Source organism: Spea bombifrons, chromosome 4 (assembly GCF_027358695.1).
Source record: "Spea bombifrons isolate aSpeBom1 chromosome 4, aSpeBom1.2.pri, whole genome shotgun sequence".
Taxonomy (NCBI): domain Eukaryota; kingdom Metazoa; phylum Chordata; class Amphibia; order Anura; family Pelobatidae; genus Spea; species Spea bombifrons.
In genome coordinates, this window is record NC_071090.1 from 74,658,070 (window position 1) to 74,685,250 (window position 27,181).

The 27,181-nt window shown below is 41.4% G+C and overlaps 1 protein-coding gene across 1 annotated transcript; it reads left to right on the top strand.

Annotated features, from left to right (window-relative positions):
- Nucleotides 1-3,899: 3,899 nt before the first annotated feature.
- SIN3A (SIN3 transcription regulator family member A) lies at nucleotides 3,900-27,044 on the top strand. The gene is made up of 21 exons (XM_053464626.1): nucleotides 3,900-3,985; nucleotides 6,473-6,681; nucleotides 8,117-8,293; nucleotides 8,389-8,495; nucleotides 8,930-9,209; nucleotides 10,463-10,729; nucleotides 11,816-11,968; nucleotides 12,196-12,354; nucleotides 12,660-12,746; nucleotides 13,270-13,388; nucleotides 13,731-13,941; nucleotides 14,068-14,184; nucleotides 14,451-14,689; nucleotides 14,888-15,071; nucleotides 15,242-15,824; nucleotides 16,599-16,768; nucleotides 17,940-18,113; nucleotides 18,795-18,887; nucleotides 22,878-22,972; nucleotides 25,740-25,938; nucleotides 26,213-27,044. The coding sequence occupies exons 2-21, from the start codon at nucleotides 6,505-6,507 to the stop codon at nucleotides 26,441-26,443; spliced, it is 3,822 nt and encodes a 1,273-aa protein (XP_053320601.1). The 5' UTR covers nucleotides 3,900-3,985; nucleotides 6,473-6,504; the 3' UTR covers nucleotides 26,444-27,044.
- Nucleotides 27,045-27,181: the final 137 nt, after the last annotated feature.

The following is a 27,181-nucleotide window of genomic DNA, read 5'->3' on the forward strand; positions in this document are numbered from 1 at the left end:
TTATCCGGGAGTCCCTGACTTCGTGAGGACGTATATTTATTTTTGGAAGGTATGTGTTTTTTGTTTATCTTAAATATTAACGCTGTTTTTGCCTCTTTGATATCTAATGAGCCCCCCGAAAGAGGGGTTAGAAGGGGACCCCTGTATCTTGCGCCTTTTGACGAAGGGGCGGGCATTGTGTTAAATGCCGAAAAAAAAAAAAGAGGGGATGTAGCCCTTAATATAGTCTCTCTTTAGATTAAATATTTTCCCATGTTCGAGCCTAGTACCGCTACTTGCTCAGGAAAGGGTTAAGTGCCCCGGATGAGCTCCTGGCAGCGGAGTGTGAGTACACATAGGGTGCATGACGTCTGCCACATGCTCGGGTCTTTTTCTTCTTTCTGTATGTTGGTGTATATGTGGTGTACGGTCCCCCGCTGTTAGAAATGTCATCTTCCGGTAAGGTTTAGGGGTGTTTGCTAATCATTTTGGGCTAGATTGCTTCAGCTTGCCTTCCTGTCCGTGCAGAAGATCTCCGGTGACCCAACCTCTGTTAGAGGGTCGCTCGGTGCCATGTGGATGGGTTTCAATGTCGAAATCGTCGTTGGTATCGCTAGAGCAGCTTTAAATGTTAGGGATCCGCTACCGTAGAGCCTTAGGCATGTGTCCGGTTAATCCCGCCTGGCATCCCAGGGGGTTGACGTTAACCCACTGATTCCTGGAATGCTTACTCTTTCCCCATACACTCCTGTCAAAGGGTTAATTAAAAGCGCGATGGGGTTAATAGGCAGCTGGTATCTCTCCTACTGCACCACCGATCTCTACTGTACCGGCTGCTGGCTACAGCATGCATGCGCTCTCGAAATGACCTTAAAGCCCGGGATCGTGTACTATATGTCTGGATAGTTCTAAGCATGGCTGCTGGGGGGGAGCGGAAAAAAATACTTACACACGAGAACCGACTGCTGTGGAACAACCGATCAAATATACCGAGTGTGGGATCATATATTGTCTGCTCCCTTTATCCATTGGAGGTACCCCGATACCTTACCTCTTTGAGGCAAGAAAATGTTTATTTAAATCCCCATCTCACGGCATCCAGAATGACCTGAAAATTCCCATCTATCCCTCGGAAAGGCTCCGATTTCTGAACGCTTAAACCGGTAATCTCTCGGTGAACAGCTCCTAGTTTGCACCGGGATGATGATGGCTTTTGGGGTGGTAACCGTTTTTTTCTCTAATATGGGTGATGACTAGTAGCTGGCTAATCCACCCGATAACTATTTAATTCTCTTTGAAAGAAAAGGACTAGGGACAGTGAAGGGTTTTAACCCTACAAACAAAGTGATTGCTGCGCTGGTGAATTGAGATGCATATACAGGGCCCTTGATCCTTGTGCAGCAGCTGTTTACAACCAGTGCTTCCCTGCGCCTTTAGCGTATCTCTGTTTCTTCTCATAACCAACACTGCGCTCTGAACGTACACGGATTAATGAATTCGGCCGCCTACGTGCCTCGACTTCATCGTCTCTAACTCCTCTTTGCAGAGGAGGTGTTAGCTTTACCATAGTCACACCCACCTGTATCTCTATTGGTGCGGACTGTAGTAACCTTCCCCTTTTGCTGGCACATAGTTTCCTCCCCTGGATCCCTTCCGTATGGGGCGGGTGTGCTAGCTGAAGGGGCGTGACTGAATCTCCTCTCTTCCTGGTAGGAAGCGGAAGTTAATTGCTTCGAAAAGTGTCTGATTGGAAGCTTGCGTGTAGAGCCTGCCCTGTGTAAACCCGGAAGTGCGGCCCAATCATTTGCTAGGGAATACATCAGTGGGTGGAGTTGGGTAACTGAGGCCAGACTAAGAACAAAGAGGGTGCGCTAACCATTTTCTCCTGCAAAAAGAAGTGATTGTGTCCGGCCTCTCGGCGGTTCTTGTATTTGGGTTTCTTAAATTTCAAGCCGCCAATAGCTGTCCTTCTCCAGTATAAATAAAAAGCCTGACAGTACATTCATATAGCTGGATAGGTATTCTGGTTACTACACTGGACATTTTCAAATAAATGTCAACTACAAACTTTCTATTGTCATTTTATTTGCTTAAAAATCACAGCGTTTTGCTCTGTTGTGTTACATAGTAGCTGTGACCCGAAGGTGTAGTTGGACTAGAGTGAATGGTCTTAAACTCTTGGTGGTATAATCCTGTTGGGACAACCATTTCCAAATGGGTTATGACATCAATGCTGTCATCACTATATAGGATTTCCTTAATTCTAAAGGAATGTGGATTGTTCAATAGATCTCTTGTATTTTGTACAAATGAAGCTGCCTCATGTGTTTTTCTTAGAATGATTAGGTTCGATTTACTATGTATGCCTACATCTTTCCATAATTTTTGATGATTCTGGCTGATGTAGGCACTTATTGATAGCAGTATGTGTGATTTTCAAAGGCCTTGCTGGGTGTTAACCTTCAAGTCTGATTTTTTTTTTTTTTTTTTTTTTTTTTTTTTTTTTTTTTTTTTTTTTTTTTTTATCTGCTTCAAACGAAATGGGGCCAATGGCAAGAAGATGCAATGCACGCTTAACTTTTGCAGAACTGGAAAACTTTCTAGGTTCTTTACTCTGTGTGTGTGTGTGTGTGTGTGTGTGTGTGTATATATATATGAGTATATGTGTGTCCAGGATCTAAAGCTCATAAAAGTTTTATAGTAAGTAGGATGCCCTGTAATTTGTACAGTTATTGAATCTTTTGAAGTTCAACATATGTTTCTTGCAAAGTTGGACACGGTAATCTGTATAAATAACTATGCGCCGAAACCCCAATGGCTTATTCCTTAACATCATACACTGGGAAGTCATGAAGCATTTCAACTTGCCAAATTCATGCTTTGGGGCCAAACCTAGAGCGTTTCTAAAGGAGGTGGCCTTTCCCGACTCATGCTTAACCTTTGGAGGGTCAGTACCAGCTTAAGACCAGAAGCCCCATACGTGAAGCCCAAAGTATCTCTTCAAATAGACGTACAGTGCCCTCCACTAACATTGGCACCCTTGGTGAACGTGAGCAAAGAAGGCTGTGGAAAATGATCTTTATTCATTCACTTTAATCTGTTTAATATTTTGCTCTTTTTCTTCAAAAGATACACAGATACTCTGCTCTCATGGATATCAAACAATTGCAAAGACAGGTTTGTCCCCCAAAAAGGTGTAATTAATCATAATTAGGAGGGAAGGCTGAGTCTCTTTCTAGATGCTCAAAAGATCGCAGTATCATCGATTTGTGAGGACAGTGATGTACTCCTTCCGTGTCCTGAGCTCACCCTGCCCACACATTCCATAGGTATGGTTAATGCAATGACAGTCCCTTGTGTGTATTATTCCTGTCTCTCTCCACATTCCATTTGCTTTGATACCCTTAGCCGGAGACCTGTACACCCGTGGAGATGCATTGTTCTTTTTGTTTCTTATATATCCTGTCGAATAGCCGCATGTTAAATGCCATCTTTGGTCCCACTACTTTTCCTGTTGCACCCTCATATATCCAACCCAGCTTGGCTTCGTCCTTCGTATGTAAACACGACTTTAAGGGGTGTACCTTCTCCGATGGGGCGTGACTTTATTGACGGTTTTTTTTTTTTCTCTTTCCTTTCTTACCGCCCCTTCGTCCAACTGCCAGCCAATCGAAGGTAGGGGACTGTCCCTTGTTCGATATTCATTTAAATGGGCGGGCTTTCTCCTCTTCATTCCATTGACGGCCATTTTCCGCTCGCGCTTGCTTGCGAGGGCTTATTGAGTTAGGGGCGTGGCTTGTGGAATTTTTACCTTTACCACGCCTGTAGTCTCTATACTTTGGACGTTTAATGGCCGGCGAGTTTGATGGGCGTAGATTTTCGGCCAATAGGATGTCGCGCTCGATGGCGCCCTACGCTGGGTGGTGGAGGCGGGATTTCCCCGCTGACAGAGAAGCGAGCGGATGGTGAGCGGGCAACCGAGCCCACGTTACCTATTCTCAAACTGGTGAGTGGGGAAATCGTGCAAAAAAGGAGGGCGGGGAATCAGACGGTGTGTTATTGATACTGCGGGTGGAAGACTGTGCTCCAGGGTCTGTACGGAATTAACCGAGCGAAGGATGAAGCGTGTGGGTCAGAGACGAAGTGGGGTCGGTGGAAGAGGAGGGAGGTTATAGTAGGGGGCACTGGCATTTGCTGGAGCTCGGGTATGGACGGTGCTGGTGTTTTGCTCTTTCGGGTATGGACGGTGCTGGTGTTTTGCTCTTTTGGCTGATGAGGATTGTTGCGGGTGGCTGTAGCCTGCGGTTGTTTTGGGGGCAGTGTAGTGTCCTCACTCAGGTGGTTTGAGCATGACGGGGGAGGGGGGCAAATATGAGGGAGTCGTTAACTCTAGGGCGTGGTTATTGTATGGGGGCTACCGGGGAAGTATCTCTGGTGATGGAGCTCAACGCAGCAAAAGTAAATATACCGGAAAATACCATGGAGCAAAACAGACCCGAGCGAGTGCTGCACAAGTAAAGGCACTAACGTGCGAGGCGGCGGCTTTTCACTTTTTAATGTAAGTATTTGTTGCTATGTTACTTTATGGCCGGTGCTTTGCATCTCCCTTTATAGGATACCTTTTTTTGTTACACCTTTCCTCATTTAAATAAAAGCCTCCTTTCCTCAATCGCCTCAATCGTAATTCAGCAGTCTTCATGGATGCCAGTTTTAAAACCCCCAAACTTATGCCCCCATCTTGAGGTGTGTTAGCAGCCTGTTTCTCCCCAGCTGAAGTCTGGGAGAGGGGCATGCCCCCCCCCATGTGAGTGCATTAATACAGTAACATGTCAGCTGTATTACGTCTCGCTTGTTTATAACTCATGCTGGAAAAGGGACAAGTTTTTCAGCTGTTGCATGGACACAACTCCTAGGTCACTCAGGCGGCAGATGCAGGTTGGTGGCAGCGGCTGTCAATTAGTCACAGCTGGACAGCTGCATGCTGTATAACTCTATAACCAGGCTTTAGAGCACCACACTGTGCCTCCTGCAGTGCTGCATCTTACCAAAAACATACACATTCTGTGTTTCTATTTCCTCGTTCTTTGAAAGTGTACCGTTGTGTGGCGGAAATGATTTGCTCTGGGAGCATCGTGTTTTTCATTCATGTTTGGCCTTAATCTGATCTCGCTTTTTTTTTTTTCCTCCAAACATATTAAGATATGTTAATCTAAATGCGATTGTCATGTTGTTGTAAAACTAATCTTGTCTCTGCACTGGAAATTAGTAGTATTTATTTTGTGTAGTTGTCATGTTAAGTATACAATGTAACTGTCTGCAAAATGTGCAATGTTCTCAAACAGTTAGTGATTGTGTCAGGTAGTGTAAAACCTCAGAGAACCTATTTATTAACCTTTTTTATTTTCTTGAGCTTTCATATAAAGTGTTTACTACAAACATAATGGTAACGTATAGTAAGGGCCAGGGGTTCATGGCTTTTTTCATCTTTATGAACCACCTGAATATTTGAGCCTTGTGTGACCTTTAACTGCCCGACCGCTGGGGGACCAAACCTTTTCAAGAAATCCCATAGATGATTACAAAAGAGGTCAATATAAAACGGCTCACGGGCGTCCAATGTAAAATTAGTCTTATGCATTGCAACAGTCTCCGATTTTCTGTTTATAAACCAGTTCATATTGCACTCAGCTAGGTTCATAGTTTCCACCAACATGTGATGCCGTACATGTGTGTGTATAAGATAACCTCTTTAGTTGGTGGGAATAACCTTTAATGGGCCAGAATAGAATAAGGTTTAGAGCCGCATTAGCTTTCGGGGCCTCAAGGTGTCTTCAGCAAGACTCATCCCTCTCTTGGACCAATCTTGCTGTATCCCCTTTCCTTATTGTTGTGCAGTGTTATAGGTGATAGGTTTTCTGAAAGGACACTGTCTATGCATCTTTGGTCTTCTGGGAAGATTGATGTGGCAAGTTGGACATTATAGTATCAACCTTTTGCCCTACTCTTTCTATAGCTCAGAATGCTGTGGCACTCATAGAACTGCGCATGGTTCTCTGAGTTTGGAAGGGGCGCTATTCAGTGTCCAAACTACTGCTTGTTCGCCTAGAAATCAGTGTTTTTAAGCATCAAACTATCAGTATCTTATCAATATCTGTGCCCTAGTTATACATTATACATTAAGGTGGTGCTTGTAGTTGACTTTTTATCATGTGTGGGTCAAACCATCTTACTACTCCTGTCTTACTTGATGTGTTGAAAGTTAGAAGGGCAGCAATATGGTGGAGGGATTTCAGTAGAAAGAAGCTTGATTTACATGGTGACTGATCAACCTACCTTTAATTTACTTTAATACGGTTTTTCAAGAAGCTTACTATAAAAAATATTCTTTACGGTATTCTGTAATATAGAATGTATGTGATAATTGGCCATTCAATATGTACTATTGGTGGTTTGTGGCCGGAATACTGTTTGATTCCTAAATATTTCTCTCTAGGTCCATGACTGGCGCCTGACTATGTTCTCAGGATGAAGCGCAGACTTGATGATCCAGAGGCGGCAGCCTATCCACCTCAGCCACGCCGAATTACTGAAGCATTTGCCCACCAGCATCGTGTCCTTGCCCCAGCACCTCCTGCATATGAACCTCCATCTGACAACATGCAGCCCACAGGCATCCAGTACTCTGTAACACCTGGATACCAAGTTAGTAATTGGTTACTCAATCATAGTTTCAGCTAACATCACAATAAAATATATATATTTTTTTTAAGTATTGTGTTTAAAAGTTATCTAGTTTTTTTGCATGTTTCAGTGAATATTTTGAACTGTATATTAGCCATATGTACATGTTCTATTTCTGTGATCTTAGCCCAATCTACTAGACAAAAACCCTGACTCCTTATCACACTGCCTATGGTAAACTGTCGAATAACTTGGTCTTAATGATCCATGGCTTTTCTTTAATGCCAAACTGCATTACTATATATATATATACAGCACTGTATTTAATGCATAAAGAAAAAGGTTATCTATTGAACTTTATTTAAATTGCTGCTTTTTAGGAATACTCTCCTTACCAACGTAGAAAGCGTGTTAAAATATTTAAGTTCTTTGCCACCAGGGCTCCACTCTGATTCCCCTCGGTCTTGGGGAATACTGATGCTGGCTGATTTTAAGTATTGTTACATCTGCCTTAAGCAGGACATGTGTTCAGCTAAAGCATCACCTGCAAGGTGAGGTCCTGAGGGGCAAGTGGAAACGCCAAATGCATTGAGGATTCTGCTGAATAAGCTAAAATATAATGTTTTGACTCTTTTGCATTAAAGTGCATATCCTTTAAGAATCATGTAGTGTACCATAGTTTTATAGTGTAGCTGGGATACTAAAGCAACTCTTTAAGGCTGTAATTTCCAAATTTCTTTGCTTTGGTGTTGTCTAGTGCATTCTGATTCTTATTTCAATGGAAATTTTGTTTTTCTGTTCTAATACTTAGAGGTTCCCTTGGCTGGTAACGTGATGTTTTAAGTGACTACCCCTGCCCAAATACCGCACTTAGGTGATTCTTTATGATAATGCCAGTGAAGTTTGTTCCTCCATAGACTTTCATTAGATTCTCTGGTTAGGTGTACCATTATTTTGTTTACCACAAGCAGCTTAGTAAGGAGTGTTTAGTAGTTTTTGCGCACACTATATATTAGTGGTTTGTTTTTTAAAATTTTTATTTTGGTTTTGATGCTAGTAATATAAAAAAAAGTCAGTTCCCCTTTTAACACTTGGTCAAACACAAAGGGTCTATTCACTAGAGTGGAAGTTGGCAGAAAAAGCTTGCTGGACAGTTGTGAGTTCAGCTGCCTGAATTGATACATTATGACGGGCCATGCCTCTCAAATTTCTCTACAAATGTAAAGCTGGTCCTGCACAATGTACAGTGGAGTAGGTGAGATGACTAATTTGAGTAGACTATATACATGGCTGTCCAAGCTATTCTTGGAGCAGAATTGCACCAGGTTGATACTACAAAGCTTCTTCTTTAGGGAATGAACCTCAAAGCCTTCAAAAGGAGAAATAACTGCCATAATACTAAGCTGTGAAATAAAATGTTCATATTATGGACCTAAATTGCTTACTTTTTTTGTAGGTGTCTGCAGTGCCTCAGAGCTCTGGAAGCCATGGTCAAGCAGCTCTTGCAGCGGTGCATAACAGTCACCACCACAACACACCTGTACCTGCGCATGGGGGCCCTGGAGTCCAGAGTCATACACACTCCACTCCCGCTCCTGCACCTCCACAGGGGCAGCAGTTTCAGAGGCTTAAGGTGATGATTTTGGTTGGCGTGTGTGTGTGTGCGCGCGCAAGTGTCGTGTTCACTCTGTTCAACATTAAACATCCATGTTTGATTTCCCCTTACAGGTGGAGGATGCTCTTTCATACCTTGATCAGGTGAAACTGCAGTTTGGTAGCCAGCCCCAAGTCTACAATGATTTCTTGGACATTATGAAGGAGTTCAAGTCTCAGAGGTGAGTGGTTGGTTTGTAACATTTCACGGGTTTAAAGATATATGAGCAGGCATGTCTGTTTCCTATGGGTGAAGGACATACATCTGTGTGTTTGTGCCAGGACAAATCCTAGGCAATAAGTGCCTTACTATACTGTGTTCCTCCTGATTCCCAGCCACTTACCTAACACCGAAGCCATCACATGTTATTGACCTTTATGTTAACAATCCTTCGTACCTACTTTATTTTAACCAACTCTAGAAGAATGACATCGATCTGATCTAATCAAAGATGTGTTGGGTAAATTATAAATGGAAGTGTTTTGGTAAAAAACAAATATGGTTTTAACTTGGAGCGACTCACGCATCTACTTAACACTGTTGTATTCAGGGAATTCAAATGAAATGAAACTGGGAAAACAATCCATTGTATCAATTTTCTTCTCTCCCATGCAGCATTGACACCCCTGGAGTCATCAGTCGTGTTTCTCAACTCTTCAAAGGCCACCCAGATCTAATTATGGGCTTCAACACTTTCCTACCCCCTGGGTACAAAATTGAGGTCCAAACAAATGATCTGGTAAACGTTACTACCCCTGGCCAGGTTCATCAGATCACACCTCATGGTTTGCAGCCTGCGGTTCCACAGCCACCTCCCCCTTCTCAACCATCCACTCAGACCGCCCCTCCTCCTGTGCATCCTACCCCTCCACCTGCTCCAGCAAAGATCAGCAAGGTACGAAAAATACACTTCATTTTACATGGATTCAGATATCCACACATAACGATTGTATATTCAGTGTGTATGACATTACTGAAAGCTTCCAATTAGTCTCTTCAACATGTTTCCTAAATGAGGATTGAGAACAAACATGTAGATGTAGTGGATTCCTGATGGTATCTCAGGTTAAAATACTTGCCTAAACATAACACAATTCAAAGATGTGTGCTGCCAGCTTTTCTCTGGAACAGGACTTGACAAAGCGTGGTCGCCATGCAGATGAGAAATCGGTTCCTGGGGGGGATGCCTGGCCAAGCATGGGTGCCTGAGCTCCCTGCTCTCAAGTGCAGGGAATCTGGGCCCCCAGCTTGGTACAGGGGTGTGCTGAGGTGGGTTTATTAGTAGTAGTCATAGCTGCATGGAAACTCGAACAGAGAGTGCAGTGGAGACGGGTCTCTGCGATGTGGGTGGGAGTAGTGTGTATGTTTTATTTGTCGGTGTGTATACGTATAGTGCCATTCATTGTGTATGTTTGTGTGGTATTGGCATATATGAAAGTATGGTGGTGTGTGAAGTTTTACTTACTGTGTGTGTATATATTAATATAAACACACACTGATCTGCTATAACACTTTGACCATTGACAGGTGAAGCGAATAACATTGATAATTTTGTTACTATGCAACCTGGCAGTGGGTGGGATATATTAGGCAGCAAGTCAACATTTCGTCCTCAAAGTTTGTTAGAAGCAGGAAAAATGAGTTAGCGGCTGTGACAAGGGCCAAATTGTGATGGCTAGATGTCAGAGCAGCTCCTGTGGGGTGTTCCTGCTCTACAGTGGTCAGTAGCTTTCAAATGTGCTTCAAGGAAGGAAAAGCGGTGAACTGGCTACACGGTCATGGGCGGCCAAGGCTCATTGATGCATGTGGAGTTTGAAGGCTGGGCCACGTGGTCAAATCCTACAGACAAGCTACTTTTTCAGCAATTTGAGCCAATGTAAATTCTGGTTCTTGTTGTGTAAGGGGAACCAACAGCATAACAAATACAAGTGCACAATGTGCGAAGATTGAAATGCTTTTTCTGTCTATCTGAGGTTGTGGACTATAGAAATTTCCACATAACCCCCTCCTGATATTAAGATTCTAATGCTTTTATGTATATGTAATTTAATCTAGGTTTTTCATGAAAATGGGTTACCTACACTTTAACATTACATGTGCTTTTCACAATTTGGTTGAATTATTTTTTTTATTTTTTTTTGCGACCAGCCGGTTCCTGCTCAGGCTCACACACCAACCAACCAGCAGAGCACACCTATGCAGTTTCCATCCCCTCGCTCACCTCCGGCACAACCTCATACACCTGGACCTCTAGTACATGCAACCCCAACCGCAGCTGCAGCCACTCCCACCATGCAAAACAACCAGCCTGTGGAGTTCAACCATGCCATTAACTATGTGAACAAAATTAAGAACCGCTTCCAGGGACAGCCTGACATCTACAAAGCCTTTTTGGAGATTCTGCACACTTACCAGGTAAGGAACGGGGCTTTGTGCACTAGGAAGCCATTGGATATTTATTAAACCTCTCCAGTTCTCTTAAGAAATCTGTGACAAAAAGCCTATTAAGACGTACGGGGTATGTCTTGACTTTGTGCCGGCTGTAGGGACGTCTCCCTGCCTCTTCAGCAGAGGCCAGCTTTGTCCTTCCACTATAAGGGGGAAAAAAAAATCACAAATAAAAAAAACAAAACCAAAGGACCAAAATATTTGCCTATGAGAGCCCCCCGTGGCTAACTTTCTTCTCAGCTAGTTTTTTATTTTGGAGACCAAGTATTTTAGTGCATCAGGAAAAGTCGTGTTTGGGGAGCAGACTTTAGTTTTTGGATGGTATACACCTTAAATTTAGCAGTCTGTTTTGAAATTGTACAAACATGCCTAAGACTGATTCCAGTTTGCCATGGTATTTGAGCAGTATGTTTGTCTATAAGAATGCCCATGTACATTGCTCTTAACAGCTTTCATGCAGCAGGAAAGCCTGCATCACAGGTAAACTTATTTGCAATCGAGGACATAGGAGGTATGTCACAAAAACTGGTCAGAGAAGAAGGGGCATATCCTCTACGTCATGGACGTTTTTACAAAGGCAGGCCAAACCTCTTCAGGTGATCAGGCTGTTAAATGACAGCCTGGTCTCCCTTCTGACAGCGGGGGCCAACAACGGTGGATACGCCACAAAGGTTCCCCGGTGGGGGGGGGGGGGAGTGCGTATGTACACATTCCTCTGAATGGCTCAAAAGATACACAAAGGTTTTGGAGTGGCCTAGTCAAAGGCCTGACTTGAATCATATTGAGATGCTGTGGCATGACCTTAGAGGCAGCTCGTTAGTTGGATGATCTGAAACATTTTTAACTAAGCAATAATAAAATCCCATGCGTATTTAAATACCCTCGCTACTGACCTCTTATTCTTGTTGGACTGCCTTTCCACTTACCCACCACATTCCGACATAAAACTTCCTTGCATTAAATCTATTATATCTGGGAATGGATGCAAAAAATGCTGAAACTCCTTTTTCACCTTTTTTTTTAAAGTTTTTTTTATTTATTTTTTTAACACAGAAAGAGCAACGTAATGCTAAAGAAGCCGGTGGAAATTATACCCCAGCCCTAACTGAGCAGGAGGTGTATGCTCAGGTAGCCAGACTTTTCAAGAACCAGGAGGATCTGCTGTCTGAATTTGGCCAATTCCTGCCTGATGCCAACAGCTCAGTGGTAAGATTACGAGCGGAATTAGAAGCAAACCACCTAATATTTCCCATTGTTTTCAATGACGAGACAGTCAAACTGTTTAAATGTATGCTCTTATTATTTTTGCCTTTTGAAATGTTCATTATGTTAATGTTTACCACTGATGTGATATTTGCCCCATGCTATGTGTGTATAATATGTAGTATTTGGATATAGTTCGATAGTTTTTTTTTTTTTTTTTTTTAACCCAGCTTTTGAGCAAGACTACAGCAGAAAAAGTTGAGTCTGTGAGGAATGACCATGGTGGCACTGTGAAAAAACCACAGCTGAACAATAAGCAGCAAAGACCCAACCAGAATGGCTGCCAGATTCGTCGGCATTCAGGTCCTGGGGCCACTCCACCTGTCAAGGTTTGTTGGAAACTTAACTGGATACAGTAGACTTTCCATGTTTTATACTATTTGTTCCTAACAACGGTTGGATATTTTCATTTCCTGTTAACGTGTTTTAATAGGTTTTACGATTATGTGGTGGTTGTCTTAACTGAAACTTAACTACAAATGCCAGCAAACTACTTTTGGCTGCATGGCAAGTCAAACGCTCTATAGTACCCTACAAATTTTGGAAAATTGTTTTTCCATGATTCTCTGTTTGCCAGTTTTGTGGCAGAGGTTTATGATCTGTGTGATTTCTCACTAACTTCCATTTCTTGCAGAAAAAACCTAAAATCATCCCAAAGGATCAGTCTATAACAGATGCCAACAAGCATGGGGCAGGTGCAGAGTCCCAGTTTTTTGATAAGGCGAGTACTTTTTGTATTTGTGAATACATTATATGGGCTCTAAAATTACTATGAACCTGGGAAAACTACAGCTTAAGCAGCATTGTTCCCCACTCAAAGAAATTAGAGTATGAAGACTGTTCCACCAAGATCTAGATTCACTGACAAAACAAAGGTGTTTTTTTTTTTTTTTTACTGACTGCCTCATGTTGAAAAGATATATGTATATATTTTCTTGCATTTCAGAGCTAATCACATTTTACTCTGAAACTGCTGAATAAAGATGGTGTTCCTCTTCTGTGGTATCTTATTTTTATACCTAGTATTAAACACTTTTAGTACTGTTGTGTGTCCAAGCCCTTCCCAGGAATAATACTTCATGTATGGCACATATTATCATGTTTGTAATCTAAGCTTTCAGAGGACATTTGGGTCCTTGCTAAGCAGCAAAATTTTCAATGCTGTAGGTTTACAATAACTCCTTTTTTTTGTTTTAACGATCAAAAATGTAAAGTGTCAAAATATCTGTCTTCTGCTTTTATAGGTCCGAAAAGCTTTGAGGAGTGCAGAGGCATATGACAACTTCTTAAGATGTTTGGTCATCTTTAACCAGGAGGTCATCTCCCGAACTGAACTAGTCCAGTTGGTGTCTCCTTTCCTTGCGTGAGTAAATTGTTACATTTATTTTACGACTGTGTGCATGGAATCTGGATATTCTGAAATTAAAATGCCTGGCAATTGGACATCTGCCCACTTTTCGGTTTGTTGATGCATGGATTGAAAAGCCATGACTGCTTCTGTAAGGCTTTAGTGAATAATTTAGTTAATAAAAGTACATTTCGGTACAGAATATACAATGGTTGCCTCTTGATGGGGGGGGGGTCGTAGGTCTCGAATGGGTAAATGGATTTTAAATACATGCTTGACAACATATGCATATATATAATTTTTGTTCTTTTAAGCTTTACCATTATATAACATTCTGTTTGATAATCCAATTAACAGGAAGTTCCCAGAACTGTTCACTTGGTTTAAAAACTTCCTTGGCTACAAAGAATCCTCTCATATGGAGTCCTTCCCCAAAGAGCGTGCGACTGAGGGTATTGCCATGGAGATAGATTATGCCTCTTGCAAGAGGCTGGGCTCCAGCTACAGGGCACTACCTAAAAGCTTCCAACAGCCCAAATGCACAGGCAGAACACCACTCTGCAAAGAGGTATAGCTCTTCCTCAATAAAGTGTGTTCTCATTCTTCTCTGAACACATCCACTTTTTTATTTTATTTAATTAAATACAGAAACCTAAAAAAATTCCTAACTTTTTTCATGTGCTTCCTCACACAGGTTCTAAATGACACCTGGGTGTCTTTTCCTTCTTGGTCAGAAGACTCCACTTTTGTCAGCTCAAAGAAGACACAGTATGAAGAGCACATTTATCGATGCGAGGATGAGCGATTTGAGGCAAGTCCCCATGCTGCCTTTTTTTTTTTTTTTTTTTTTTTTTTTTTTTTTTTAATTTAATTTAGGATTTTCATGTTATGAGACAAAACTGCAAGAAAACGTTGTCCCGTTAAACAATACAAGTTCTCCTGGTTTGTTTTGTCTTTTGCCAAGTCTAATGGAAAGTTAAGAATATTTCTGCCTTTCTTCCCGTGTCGTAAAAGACTGGTGAGCCAATGAGTAGGGATATTTTCTATATATAGGTAATCTTTGTTTTGTTCTTTTAGCTGGATGTTGTACTGGAGACCAATCTTGCTACCATACGTGTTTTGGAGGCTATCCAGAAGAAACTTTCAAGGCTATCTGCAGAGGATCAGGCCAAATTTCGTCTCGACAACACTCTAGGGGGAACATCTGAGGTCATTCACCGAAAAGCCCTGCAAAGGATATATGCTGATAAAGCTGCAGATATCATTGATGGCCTGAAAAAGAACCCTGCAGTAGCTGTCCCCATTGTGTTAAAAAGGTTAGTCTCTTGTTTGCAAGGAACACCTAATGTTTTTGGGATACAAAAGGGTGATACTGCATGAAAGGGTTTTTTTTCTCTTAGAGGGTTAGTAAACTACATTGAACAGATTTTAAATATCTCTTACAGCGAGGGGGGTGGGGTTGACTGCTGCCCTCTTTTTATGCTTTGTTGTAACAAATGTCTTTCCATCGTAAGGTTGAAAATGAAAGAGGAGGAGTGGCGGGAAGCCCAGCGTGGGTTCAATAAAATCTGGCGGGAGCAAAACGAGAAATATTACCTGAAATCGCTAGACCACCAGGGAATAAACTACAAACAGATTGACACGAAGGTGCTTCGTTCAAAGAGCCTGCTCAATGAGATTGAGAGTATTTATGATGAGGTAAGGGGCTTGCAGCTGGCATGCGTATCATTGAATTTTTTATTGTCCGTTCAAATCATGGGGTGTAAATGAGGTGACTCGCTCAACGGGTTTAATGGGATGTAACATGAATTAAAAAACAAAACAAAAGAACTTAGATGTATTATTTTTTTTAACCTTGTTTTTCGCAGCGTCAAGAGCAAGCGTCGGAGGAGAACTCCGGGGTTCCAACCGGGCCTCACCTAACACTGTATTATGAGGATAAACAAATTTTGGAGGATGCTGCCTCTCTCATAATTCATCATGTGAAGCGACAGACTGGTATCCAAAAGGAGGACAAGTACAAAATTAAACAAATTATATACCATTTCATCCCAGATTTGCTCTTCTCTCAAAGAGGAGAACTTTCTGACATTGAGGAGGAAGAAGAGGAAGAGACAGCAGAGACTGATGATGGGGTTACCAAAAAACATAATGGGGTGGGTGGTGTTGGGGGGACTAGCCCGCCAAAAGCCAAGCTGATGTTTGGAAATACTACCGCACAGAAACTCCGTGGGGTGGAGGATGCCTACAATCTGTTTTACGTGAACAATAACTGGTACATCTTTCTACGCCTGCACCAGATTCTGTGCTCTCGCCTCCTACGCATATACAACCAAGCAGAGAGGCAGGTGGAGGAGGAGATGAGGGAAAGGGAATGGGAGAGAGAAGTGCTGGGTCTTAAGAGGGACAAGAATGACAGCCCCGCCATCCAGTTGCGGTTGAAAGAACCAAGTAAGTGTCATTTCTGGGGTCTGTTTTGGTCCTTTTTCAAAAGAATATGCCTATTGTGCTTGTAATGCTGCAATTTTTTTACTAAGTTTCCTCACTTAACCTGTTTACCTACTTTACTTTGCTCTTAAATATTCATAAAATAGAATGGGCTGTCACATAAGCTTTCAGCAACAGCAATTCTGCTCATAAAAGACAGATTACTTTTTGTTATTTCTGTAATAGCTTGCAGACAAACGCCTCATTTGAAGGACATGTCTTTGTGTAGTGATTTACTATTTTGCGTTTTCAATATGGCGCATGCGAAGGCTGCATGGGTATAGTAAGCTGAGTGGGCTTAAGTACACACGCTTCATAGCAACATAGAATTTCACAGCGGATAAGAGTTGTTTTGCTCATCCAGTCTTTCTTACAATGAATCTGTCTCTCTCCGTGAGACGCTCCTTTGAGCCTTACTGGCGCTTCATAAAACTGTACTTGCAAAGGATTGACTAGGTAGCCTTTCTAAAACAGCTGTTGTCAGTTTAATCTTGTAATAATGGACTTCATGAAGGTCTGTCACAGGCTATACCCTCAATAGACCCGCAGATGCAGACATTGGAAGAGGTTGTTCAACACTACCCATGCAAACAGGCCTTTAAGGGTTATGTATATTTTTATCCACAGTGTCATCAGGACAGTTCTTGGAATATGGATTCTTAACTTGGCACTGACAATAGTGTGTCTTCTGCTTTAGGGAATTTCATTTTAATGCCATATCTTTCTTTCTTCCTCCAGTGGACATTGAAGCTGAAGATTACTACCCCGCGTTTTTAGATATGGTTCGGAACCTGCTGGATGGGAATATGGACTCCAACCAGTATGAAGACTCCTTGAGGGAGATGTTCACAATCCATGCCTTCACTGCCTTTACAATGGATAAATTGATCCAGAGCATAGTCAGGCAGGCAAGTCTCTTAAACGCTCCTTTTTTGGTTTTTGTAACTTATCATTTTCATGGTTATTTCCTGTTTGCCACATTTATAAATCACGTAAACTGAAAAGGAAAATAATTGACCAGACAATGTTTCAGGGGCACTACCAGGCCAGCATTAAAACTGGCCTGGTAAATGAGAGACTGGGTATGATGAAAAGGGATCAAGGGTATATGTGGTTGGACATGACGGAAGAAAAGCAGCACAAACCTCATCTTAGTGACAAGAGAATCTGTTTAACATAGAAGAGGAAGAATTGCTTAGTGTATGGTAGGGCACAGAGTTGGAGGAAAGGCAAGGGCAGTGGGGGAGGCTGTGAAGGATTCTTCCTTTTGGTTTGGGGGGAGTGGTGTTGGTGAAGGATACCTGGGATGAGAGGAGGGGAGAAAAGGTAATGAGGGAGAAAAAAAAAAAATCTAGTTTGCTGGGGTGGGAGATGGTTCAATTGATGATAAAGAAAATTGAGACTGGCAACACTGTACTTGGAGAAAGATGGTGATGGGTGTAAAATTGAGAAATAAAAGTGAGTGGGATAAACTAGTATGACAGAAGTTGAAGGATCAGTGGATATGACTTTAAGGTTAAAATCCCTTTTTGATGGTGGTTGGAGGAGGTGCTAGTAGAACAAATGAGTCCATAATGTTCTTTCAGATGCTAATTCTGATGCTAGTTCTTCTATTCATTGCCATTCAGTTTCCTTAGGTTTGAATGATGTATCTTTTAGACTAAGACATCCCGTGCATGTACTGCTGTAGTCAAATTATCCAATTATGTTGTAAAATTTAATTTCGCTTGTCTGCGAAGTAGTCGCACCCCTGATTTTGAGCAACAGAAATGAGACTGTGTATGGATGTTTTTTATATTTTTGTCTTCGCTCTTAACCAGTGCCCCATAATTGAATGTAGTTTCAATAGGTTGACTTAACCCCGTAACGGGTGTAATGCCTTAATATTGACAGAATACTGCACAGTTAGCATAGAAATTTTGTCTAAAAGATGCCTTTCAAATTGGTACATATATACAGTGGCATTACCCAGTGTCTCCTCTTATATTAAACTGTATACTTGCTGATAAGTTAACCATTAGCAGTATGTTGGGTAGAAGTTAATGTTATGTGTTAACACCACCTTATCTGTTTGTTTAGCTCCAACACATAGTGAGCGATGAGATATGCGTGCAAGTGACAGAACTCTACCTTTCTGAGAGCAACTGCAATGCCACGGGAGGCCTTCTGTCTACTCAGTCTTCCCGCAGCACAGGAGAGACGAACTACCAGCGCAAAGCCGAGCAGCTAATGTCCGACGAGAACTGTTTCAAGGTAACATCCCTAACCCACTCATCTTTTTCCTTGGCTACTTTTCTAGTTCTGTTCCTCCACTGCGTCGATTTTTTTAGCATTTGGTGGGCATGGTAGAAATTGCCTGTAGCAAGTAAAACCGTGCAGGTAATCCGTACATGCCCCATCGGATGGATTAGTACTTCCCCCTTCTTAGCTAGTAGGTTCCGTTGACTGAATAAACCTTACCTGTAATCTGCAAATGTTTTTGGTCCTAAATAACCACTAAGGTCCCTTGCAAATGTTAAATGTATAAATGAGAATCCATTCATTTATTCTGCAATGCTCTGCCTAGATGGAAATATTTAAAGATGGGGTCATTTTCATTGAGGCTTAAGTGTTGGGTGTTCTATATAGTAATGTAGTTGGCTTAGTTTTTATCTGATTTTGTTCCAGTAACTTCACTTATCTGCAGACCACACAGAACTGATGCTTCTATAGCCGTGCTGATGAAGCCCTGTTTAAGGCTTTCATTGATAACACCAACTAGCCGTTCTGTTTACCGCTGGCAGTATATGGAATGGGTGTGATTGTCTTGTAGATCATATAACAAATATACAATTTTCTTGTCCCAACGCTAGAAGTATTTAATAAGATACCTGTAGTTGTGATGGGAGTGACTGTTTAACCCTGTATTAACCAATTGTTTCATTTTTGTCGCAGCTGATGTTCTCCCAGAATCATGGCCAAGTCCAATTGACAATTGAACTGCTGGACACTGAGGAAGATAACTCAGATGACCCAGCGGAGACCGAGGTAAGCCCAACTCGTGCCTGAGGGGCTCTCGGTTACCGCCACCCCAGGCAGGACCCTGATTCCCTGGACTTCCTAGGGAAGGGGTCAGCGGGGGAGGGGGAATTTGTGACAACAGATGTAGAGAACCCGACTTCTGAGATCAAATCACAATCCACCCTGGTCATACAAAACCTGCAGTGGGCATACTGTCTGATTTATTATTATTTTTTTATATATATATATATATGTACAAAAGAATGTTACCTACCTGTGGTTTGTTAAAACAGTCTAGAAAAGACAAAACAAAAAAAAATTGAACCAGAATCAAATTGTAATATAATAAACTTGTTTTAACGATCGTGGGTGACTCAGTGATTTGTTCTGTCTTCTCTGTTCATCTTCTTCTCTTTATTTTTCTTTAAATATATCAATAACATTTCACTATTGTACTCTTTCAGTCTCTACCCTTTTTTACCTGCTTGTTGCTATGTTTCAAACTTCATCCTCTGGATAAACCCTCATCAGAAAAGCCTTTTATGTATATAACACTACTGTATCAGTAGTTTCTGTTTTCAGCTGACTTTGTCCATTATGGCGTTACCCCAAAGACCACGTTTGGCCGCAGGACCATACAGAAGTGTTAAGACCCATTTTCTGATTCCGTTGTTGGTCAGTTTATACCTTGTACTCCTGGCTTTCGTTTCAATGCCAACATTAGTTTCAGATCTAAGGTTTTCAGTCACTTTGTTCTTGGAATCCATTCTCTACTGTAGCATGTTACTTTCTACCTTACCCACGTCCCTACAATGTTTTAATATACAAGTGACATCTAAAAGATATTTCAAAGTAATAATGTGCCAGCCGTTGACTACCGAATATCCCAACTGTGTTGAACTTGGCACTTGCCGAAAGCCCTATTACACGACTTTACAACGTTTTGAAGGTACATAACATGTCAGTCATACTACACCCAGCCGCCTTTTTTGGAAACAATAACACTTGTTATCTGGTTAAAATAGTAGAAATAATGTGCTGATATGGATTAACCCTTTCACATAGCATAAAGCTGAGCAATACAGTATTTACTGAGGAACTCTGGTTGCTTATTCGTTTCTTTGGGGGGCTAGGTGGGATTCCACTGGTTTTCTACTGCAATGCTAACAATTTTTCCTTATGGAGAGAGGTGTTAATTATCCATTAGTTTGACATCTGTTGGCAATTATCAAGTTTTGGGCACTTTTGTAATTGGTGCAGTTAAGTAAAAATTGGGTGCAAACATGTAAAGCAGATCTTGCGTTTTAAGAGTTTAGAAGAAGGGGGGGTGACTTGCCTCCTGTCTTCTCCTTGGTGTTCACTGATGAGGCTCCCCTCTTGTGATGCGGTGCCTCATGTTGCAGCCATGTATGTGGTGCTATGAAAATACTGACTCAAGTAGAATTCTAGACATTTGATTATGGCTGGTCCACTTTACAGATGTTTCCATGCCTAGATGTCTATTCAGCTTTATGATCAGCTGAGAAATTCAGCTGGTGAACTACAAATTGAGTGTGTTTAGTACTCTTACTAATGTTATGTTTGACGTGACACATAGTGCTGTATCCTAAAGCTAGGGATTGCCCAGTTTGTGAAGGACCGTAGCAGAGTCACTCAACGCATAACCTTCACACAAATGCATAGAAAGTAACATGACATTTTGAACCAGAAACCAACTGGTTATATAGCTAGAGCATTCCTGCAATGCGTCTGGCACACTGGCTTTTCTTCCCCCAAAAATATGGGTTGGATAATTTTAATATCAATATACATTAAGGGCACAGAAACGGGAGAAATACAATCAGAGAAAATTGAAACACTAAAGAGTTCCAGACTTAAATGCAAGACTTGATACACGTAGTACGTTCAGATTCCTCTATGCGTGGAAGACGCTAAGCTGCAAAATCTATAGCATATAACCCCACTTCTGTGCAAGAATAGGTTTTCAAACCAAGGCATATCTCTCGCCTTACCTATTGCGCAATGTAGAATGTCTTCTGAAAGTGCTTAATGAACTCTGGCATCCCTGTTGCGTACTTTGCTGTGACTTGTGTAACAAGACCACTCACACACTTCTACATTATGAATATTTTTGTGCAATATGAGCCATCAATGAGCTACTGGAATAAATATTGGCAATAGATCTACCTCTTGTGTAAGCTCTGCACACCTTCTTGATGTGGAATTCATCTTATTCAGTAACCCAGGATTCTGAACGTTCTGTTGGATGTCTTGTGGAATAATGTGAGTGGTGCACCCTAGAATTTGACGGCCCATTTGGGCCATCTCATCTGCCAGTTTTTCCTGCTGACTCAAATCTAAAATTAGTCCTTAGGCTCAGGACAGCTACGTGCCGATCTCATGCACATTTAAATTCCCTCGCTTTTAGCTTCTACTGCTTGGCGTTGTGTGATAGGTCTCGTACCTTTTCTGTATGAGATTCCATACAAAATGACTACTATGTTAAAGAGGGAAAAAAAAACCCAGTATGTTATTGGGACCTGTCACCATGAAAACCATTATGTTAACAGGCACAGTAAACGTGTCATGTTTAATGCAAGAGTTACATACACATTATATATATATATATATATATATATATATATATATATATATATATATATATATATTCAGTTATGTATGTAAACACATTTCCTCTGGGCGTTCTAGTACTCAGATTTACTAAACTCCACAGCTGTAAGACGTGCTGTAAACATCTGATATACTGTAAATACTGAAGTCACATTAAAGAAGGAATAGTGTACATCCAAGCGTAAAAAAAACAAACAAACCCAAACGCTGTAAATGCCAATATCTGTAGTAAATCAGCCACGCGTTGATTATTTCCATGATTACCTATATGTGAAAATACAATTTTCATGGCAAACTCAAAGGGGCTCTGTTCTTTCTTCCATCCAATATGGTAAAACTCCCACAACACTAATGCGCATGTCCCGGTCTCATGCATGAACGCCATTAACTTTTTGCTATGGAAGTTCAGGCTCTCGTAGTTGGCAAAGTGAGGTGCCATGGATTGTACCATATGTGGGATCCTGTATGTAGCGTCTACACATGTTTGAGGTAAGCCGTGATTTGGACAGAATTATGGTTGACGGAAACCTAGAAGCCTGTGGGCAGCATGTTACATTTTTTTCAACCTATCCTTATAAAATTGGTTCTTTTATTTAACTAAAAGACACTACTTCTATATTTCCCATAAAAGTCTCCAACTATGTCTTAAAGGACATCTTGGTTCTTTAAAAACCTTCAGCAATTGCTTCATATACTTTGCTGCCTTCCTTGCACTGTGCTCCAAGCTGGATGTAGTCTTCACCGTTATTTTAGATTAGTGTCTCACGTAAAACTCTTCAGTAGTTTAGGACACTGATGTTTGGGAGCATATTCTGTTTTTATCATTGGATTGAAGGATATGTCATCCTGTGGTGGGAAAGCAATTTAATATGAGAAGGGTTTTCTTTATATTTTATTTAGCCATGGCATCAAGATCTCGCAAAAATTGAGGTGAGATGAGTGGCCAGTCACTGAGAAGTTCCCCACCAAGAGCATGTCTAGTTAAATCTTCTGTGGTTCCTCATATAGCTAAATATATGGTGTGCAGGGCCAACTTGACTTTTCTTGTTAGAAAAAAGGTTCCCATGTGATGTTTGTAAATCTAGTAGAGTTATTAGTTATTTTTTTTCCCCTGATATAGACCAGACACAGAAGTTTGAATGAGAGCTGTGTGTCTTCAATTAAACAGATTTATTTCCTGGTCCACAATTATGCCAATTTCTGCAAACTAAAGTAATAAATAATAAAGCATGTACTAGATTCTAGATGCTAAAATATACACTTTTGCAGCCTTAATCTGCCTGCAATTCTCTACTTCTCTAGTTTATGTTCTGTGCTCACGTGTCCCCATTATTGGCTGCCTTGGCCCTGGCACTAATGCTCTACCCACTGTCTTCTTTCTTCCAGCGATGGTCAGATTATGTGGAGAGATACATGAACTGTGACTCCACTTCCCCAGAGCTCAGAGAGCACCTTGCACAGAAGCCTGTATTCTTACCCAGGTGAGCTTCCCACGTTAATGCGGCTCTGAACAGTCTGGTTGGAGGACACTTATGAACTACGTTAGACTTTCCTTTTTTGCTACTTTTTTTGTCATTTTGGTGAAAGGATGCATTTCAGTCTACTACGTAGTGACTGTAGCCATAAATCCTTACTCCCAAATGTCCCAGGAAAACATGCAGGTAAAGGAAATGGTGGTTTCATTCTCATGGTATGGAAGTACATTGAGGTGAGCTATAGTATGGATTTTCTCATCACAGGGTGCCACCTTCTTAAACTGATACTGTAGCTAGCTAACAATAGCTACAGCTACAAATACACCATCTCTTCATCAGATTTGCTCTGAGTCTTCCCTTTTTTGCCATGTAGCCCTGTGTCCTAGGACTTTGTATACTAATTCACTCAAAGGGTATCGGAGTAGCTCTCATGACCCCAAGAGTCCCATCTAAGTCTTTCTGGAATGTGAATAATAGGGCCCTTGAAAGCTTATGCGACTCTATTATGCTGTATGGAGTTTATTCTCTAAAGGGATAGTTGACCACTTCCTTGACTTTTTTCATACGTTTATGAAGGTCCAACCTTGATGAGCTTCTGCTGCAAGACGTGCTTTGCTGGTGGTGTGTAATATATAGTTAAATCGGTGAGATTTCTTTAAAGTGTCCTTACATGTTTAATTATGTGTTATACAGGGCCAACTTATCCCTTCATGTTGGCAAAACTTTCCAATGTAAGCCCTTCATAAATGGTAAGGTGAGTCATTTAACACCACAAGTCTCCATCCAGCTCTCCCTTTAATGAATGGACCCCAATATCGACATATTAAAGGTCGTAAGCCAAATGATGCATTTATAACGTGTTATTTTTTATTTATTTGCCTCCGTATGAACATCCTTCAGGTCCTCTTTTATAGGAAAGGCGGTCCGGTGTACCAGTGTCACATCACTTGTATTTTTTATGTTTCAAAACCTTTGTTTGCCAAGAGGCATAAATAATAGCAAGCATTCCAAAGGACTAAAACTTTATGTATGCGGCAACCTTAACTAAGCATTGATCTGCATTTGTCCAGGTTAATTGAATAGATTCTATGGATGTGCAACCCAGGCGGCACACCTGATTCAATTGTGCGGACCATATAGGCCATTTCATGTCTGCAAGAATGTGTAAAATGACCACAATGGTAATTTTAGACACAAGTGCAACTCTTCTGAGCGAGCCATACTGTCACCTACTTGGATTTATTTTGTTGTTGTGTACATAAGTTTGTATATGGTTGGACAGAAATGCCAAGACAGTTACCTAAGAGAGAGGTTGCCAGTCTGAACAGATGAACCCCTTCTATGTCATTTAAGCTAGAATACAAATCTTATTTGCTAAATTAATTGCAACTTTACGTTCAATCATTAGAAATATATAACATGGTTTTCCAGCATTGTGTTGTCATTTTTGTGAGGGTCTTGGTATTTGTAAGTTATGGTTTTTCTTCTTTATGTAGAATTTAAATATATCTTAGGACACAGTGGTGTGGGCTATTTGCAAGTCAGAGGCAGCTATTTAAAAGCAGTCATAATGTATGGCTGATTGTGAGAAGGCTGTCTGAGTATAAACCCTGTTCCCCTAACACAAACACAAATGGAAGACTTGCAACTTTATCTTTTTGACTGTGTGACTAATACACCCAGGAGGAGCTGTTGATTTAGTACCTGGATTTAGTAAGGCATTCTTCACTGCCCCCCATAGAAAACTTAAATAAATTGCAGTCTTTGGGTAGTTCAGTAGATAATGGTTCACTGATAATAGGCAGAAGGTTGTAGTTAACGAGGTAGGACTTGTTACCAGTAGGGTATCTCAGGAATAAGTACTTTTTTAATATATTAGTGAGATTATGGGGAGGTCTTAATGGTATGGTACGTCTTTTTGCAGGTGATACGAAGGTCTGCAACAGGGTAGACGTTGTGGTGGAACTAAAATGATAAGTTAGAAGAATGGTCGTGAGGCAGCTGCAGTTTAATGTTGATAAATGTAATATAATGCACTTGGGATGTATAATATAGTATTGGGGGACTGTTCAGACAGGGTTTAGGAGTAATTATTTTTGAGTGAAAGGTAAGTAGACAATGCAGTTAAGGGTCTGAAAGGGCAAGCAGAATGTTGGGTTACAGAGAGAGGGGTATTAGTAGCAGGAAGAGGGAGGTGATTATGCCACTTTACAGATGTCTCTGTGACCTCTGCTAGAGAATTGTGTACAGTTCTGGAGACCCCTTCTCAAGAAGGATGTTGACACATTGGAGGCTACAAAAATGTTTAGTGGTTTGGAGGTCAGAGATTATCACAAAAGATTAAAGTATCTCTATGTATAGCTTGGAGTATAAAGGGGGGTGGAATAGAAACCTTTAAATACGTAAATGGATTTAAAAAGCAAATGGAAGGAGGGAAGCTTATTTGAAATGAAGAGCATTGTAAGAACGCTAGGTCATAGTCTGAAACTAGAGGGCCAGAGGCTTAGATGTAATGTAACAAAGTTCTACTTTACCGAGAGGGTAGTAGATAAGTGGAACAGTCTCCCATCATAAGTGGTAGAGGCTAAAACAGTGAGGGGATTTAAACAGGCATGGAATAGCCATAATGCTATCTTCACTATAGGACCTGACCAAGGTCAGGAAAAATGGGCAGACTAAATGGGCTGAATGGTTCTTATCTGATGGCAAATTACTATGTTTCTATGGATGTAATCGGTCCTCAAATTCTTGTGGTCTTCTGATGGTCATACAGGAACCTGCGCAGAATCCGAAAGTGTCTGAAGGGCCGCGAGCAACAGGAGAAGGATGTGACTGGAAAGCGGACGCTGGAGAACTTGGAGAGTCTGGACAAGCTACAATGCAAATTCAAGCTGAACTCCTACAAGCTGGTGTATGTCATAAAGTCTGAGGACTACATGTACCGTCGCACAGCCCTGCAGCGGGCACAGCAGGTAGGACACGTTCATCACTGGGCATTTTGTAGTCTAATTAGCTAGTGGAGCAGGCACAGGCAGTGACTGACTACTGTGGAGTCCATTGGCATGTGCTATGGGTAGACCAAATAAGTGCCCTGTAATTCTATTCTTTGGCCCCACTGTTTCTATTCAGCTAGTTATTGAGGCTTCAGATTATTTACTTTTGTTGCTTTCTCTCAGAATTGTTTGAACTCCATGTGTGATCTTATAATAGATCCAGCAATACAGGTCTTGTGTTCCATCTTTTCAGTCCCACGAGCGAGTCAGCAAGAGGCTGCACCAGCGCTTCCAGTCCTGGCTAAACAAATGGAACCTGGAGCATGTTAGCCGAGAGATGGCGTCCGATACCAGAAAATGGCTGATGGGAGAAGGAGTTGATGGCATGGTACCCTGCGTCACAACCAGAGACTCTGAGACGCTGCACTTTGTGGAAATTAACAAGTACAGAGTCAAGTATGGACCAGCCTTCAAAAGCCCATAAAGATAGCATCTTTTGAAGCATGCTTCTCTGGTGGACTTAAGCCAAGGCATGTGGGGACTTGGACAGCAGGGTCTGCTGCATAAACCGGAAAGCTTATTTGCAGGAACATTGGTGAATTACAATCACAATTTGAGGTTCTTGGTCATCTCTTCTGCAAGTGCAAGCCCTGATAACATGTCAAGGAATTTAGTGTTACTGAAAGTCTCCTGCCAGCTACCCTTACCACGTAGTCCAAGCAGATCTGCCCTAATCCCCTTTGTGTAAATAAAAATGTAAATAACGTCAGCAGGTCCCTCCACACATCTCTTGGCATCCTATTTTATAGCTCTCGCTGTCTTAGTTTAACCCTTTGTTAGTTATCTTTGTAACTGTGGGTCGGGGGGCATCTTAGGAACCACCATCTCCTTTATTACAATTTCTACCAAAGGGAGTCTATTGAGAAATGTGGTTTTTAGTATGTATATATGTCTCTCATATATATCACATTCTATCCTCCTCACCTCCTAGATATAGTCAAAGTCTGTCTTATTTTCAGTTTTTCTTTTCTGTCCTCTGACCCCCCCTTTTTTTTTTAAAGTGTAAATAAAGTAAAGGTTTGTTATGAGTGGCTTTTTTAATGCGTCACGTGGTCAAACTAATAGTCCACCTTGCTAACTGATTTGAACTGAGAAGTGCTGATGTATATATGTGGCTTATTCCCTAGGAGGGAAGAGTTTGCAGTAGTTTTGATATCGTCTC

What these genes read in the sequence shown, in the direction of transcription:
- SIN3A (XM_053464626.1), top strand. Translation starts at nt 6,505, where the DNA reads ATGAAGCGCAGACTTGATGATCCAGAGGCGGCAGCCTATCCACCTCAG. An exon ending in CTCCAGCAAAGATCAGCAAG is followed by an intron (nt 9,210 to 10,462) that starts GTACGAAAAATA and finishes TTTTGCGACCAG; the next exon opens with CCGGTTCCTGCTCAGGCTCA. An exon ending in CCGACGAGAACTGTTTCAAG is followed by an intron (nt 18,114 to 18,794) that starts GTAACATCCCTA and finishes TTTTTGTCGCAG; the next exon opens with CTGATGTTCTCCCAGAATCA.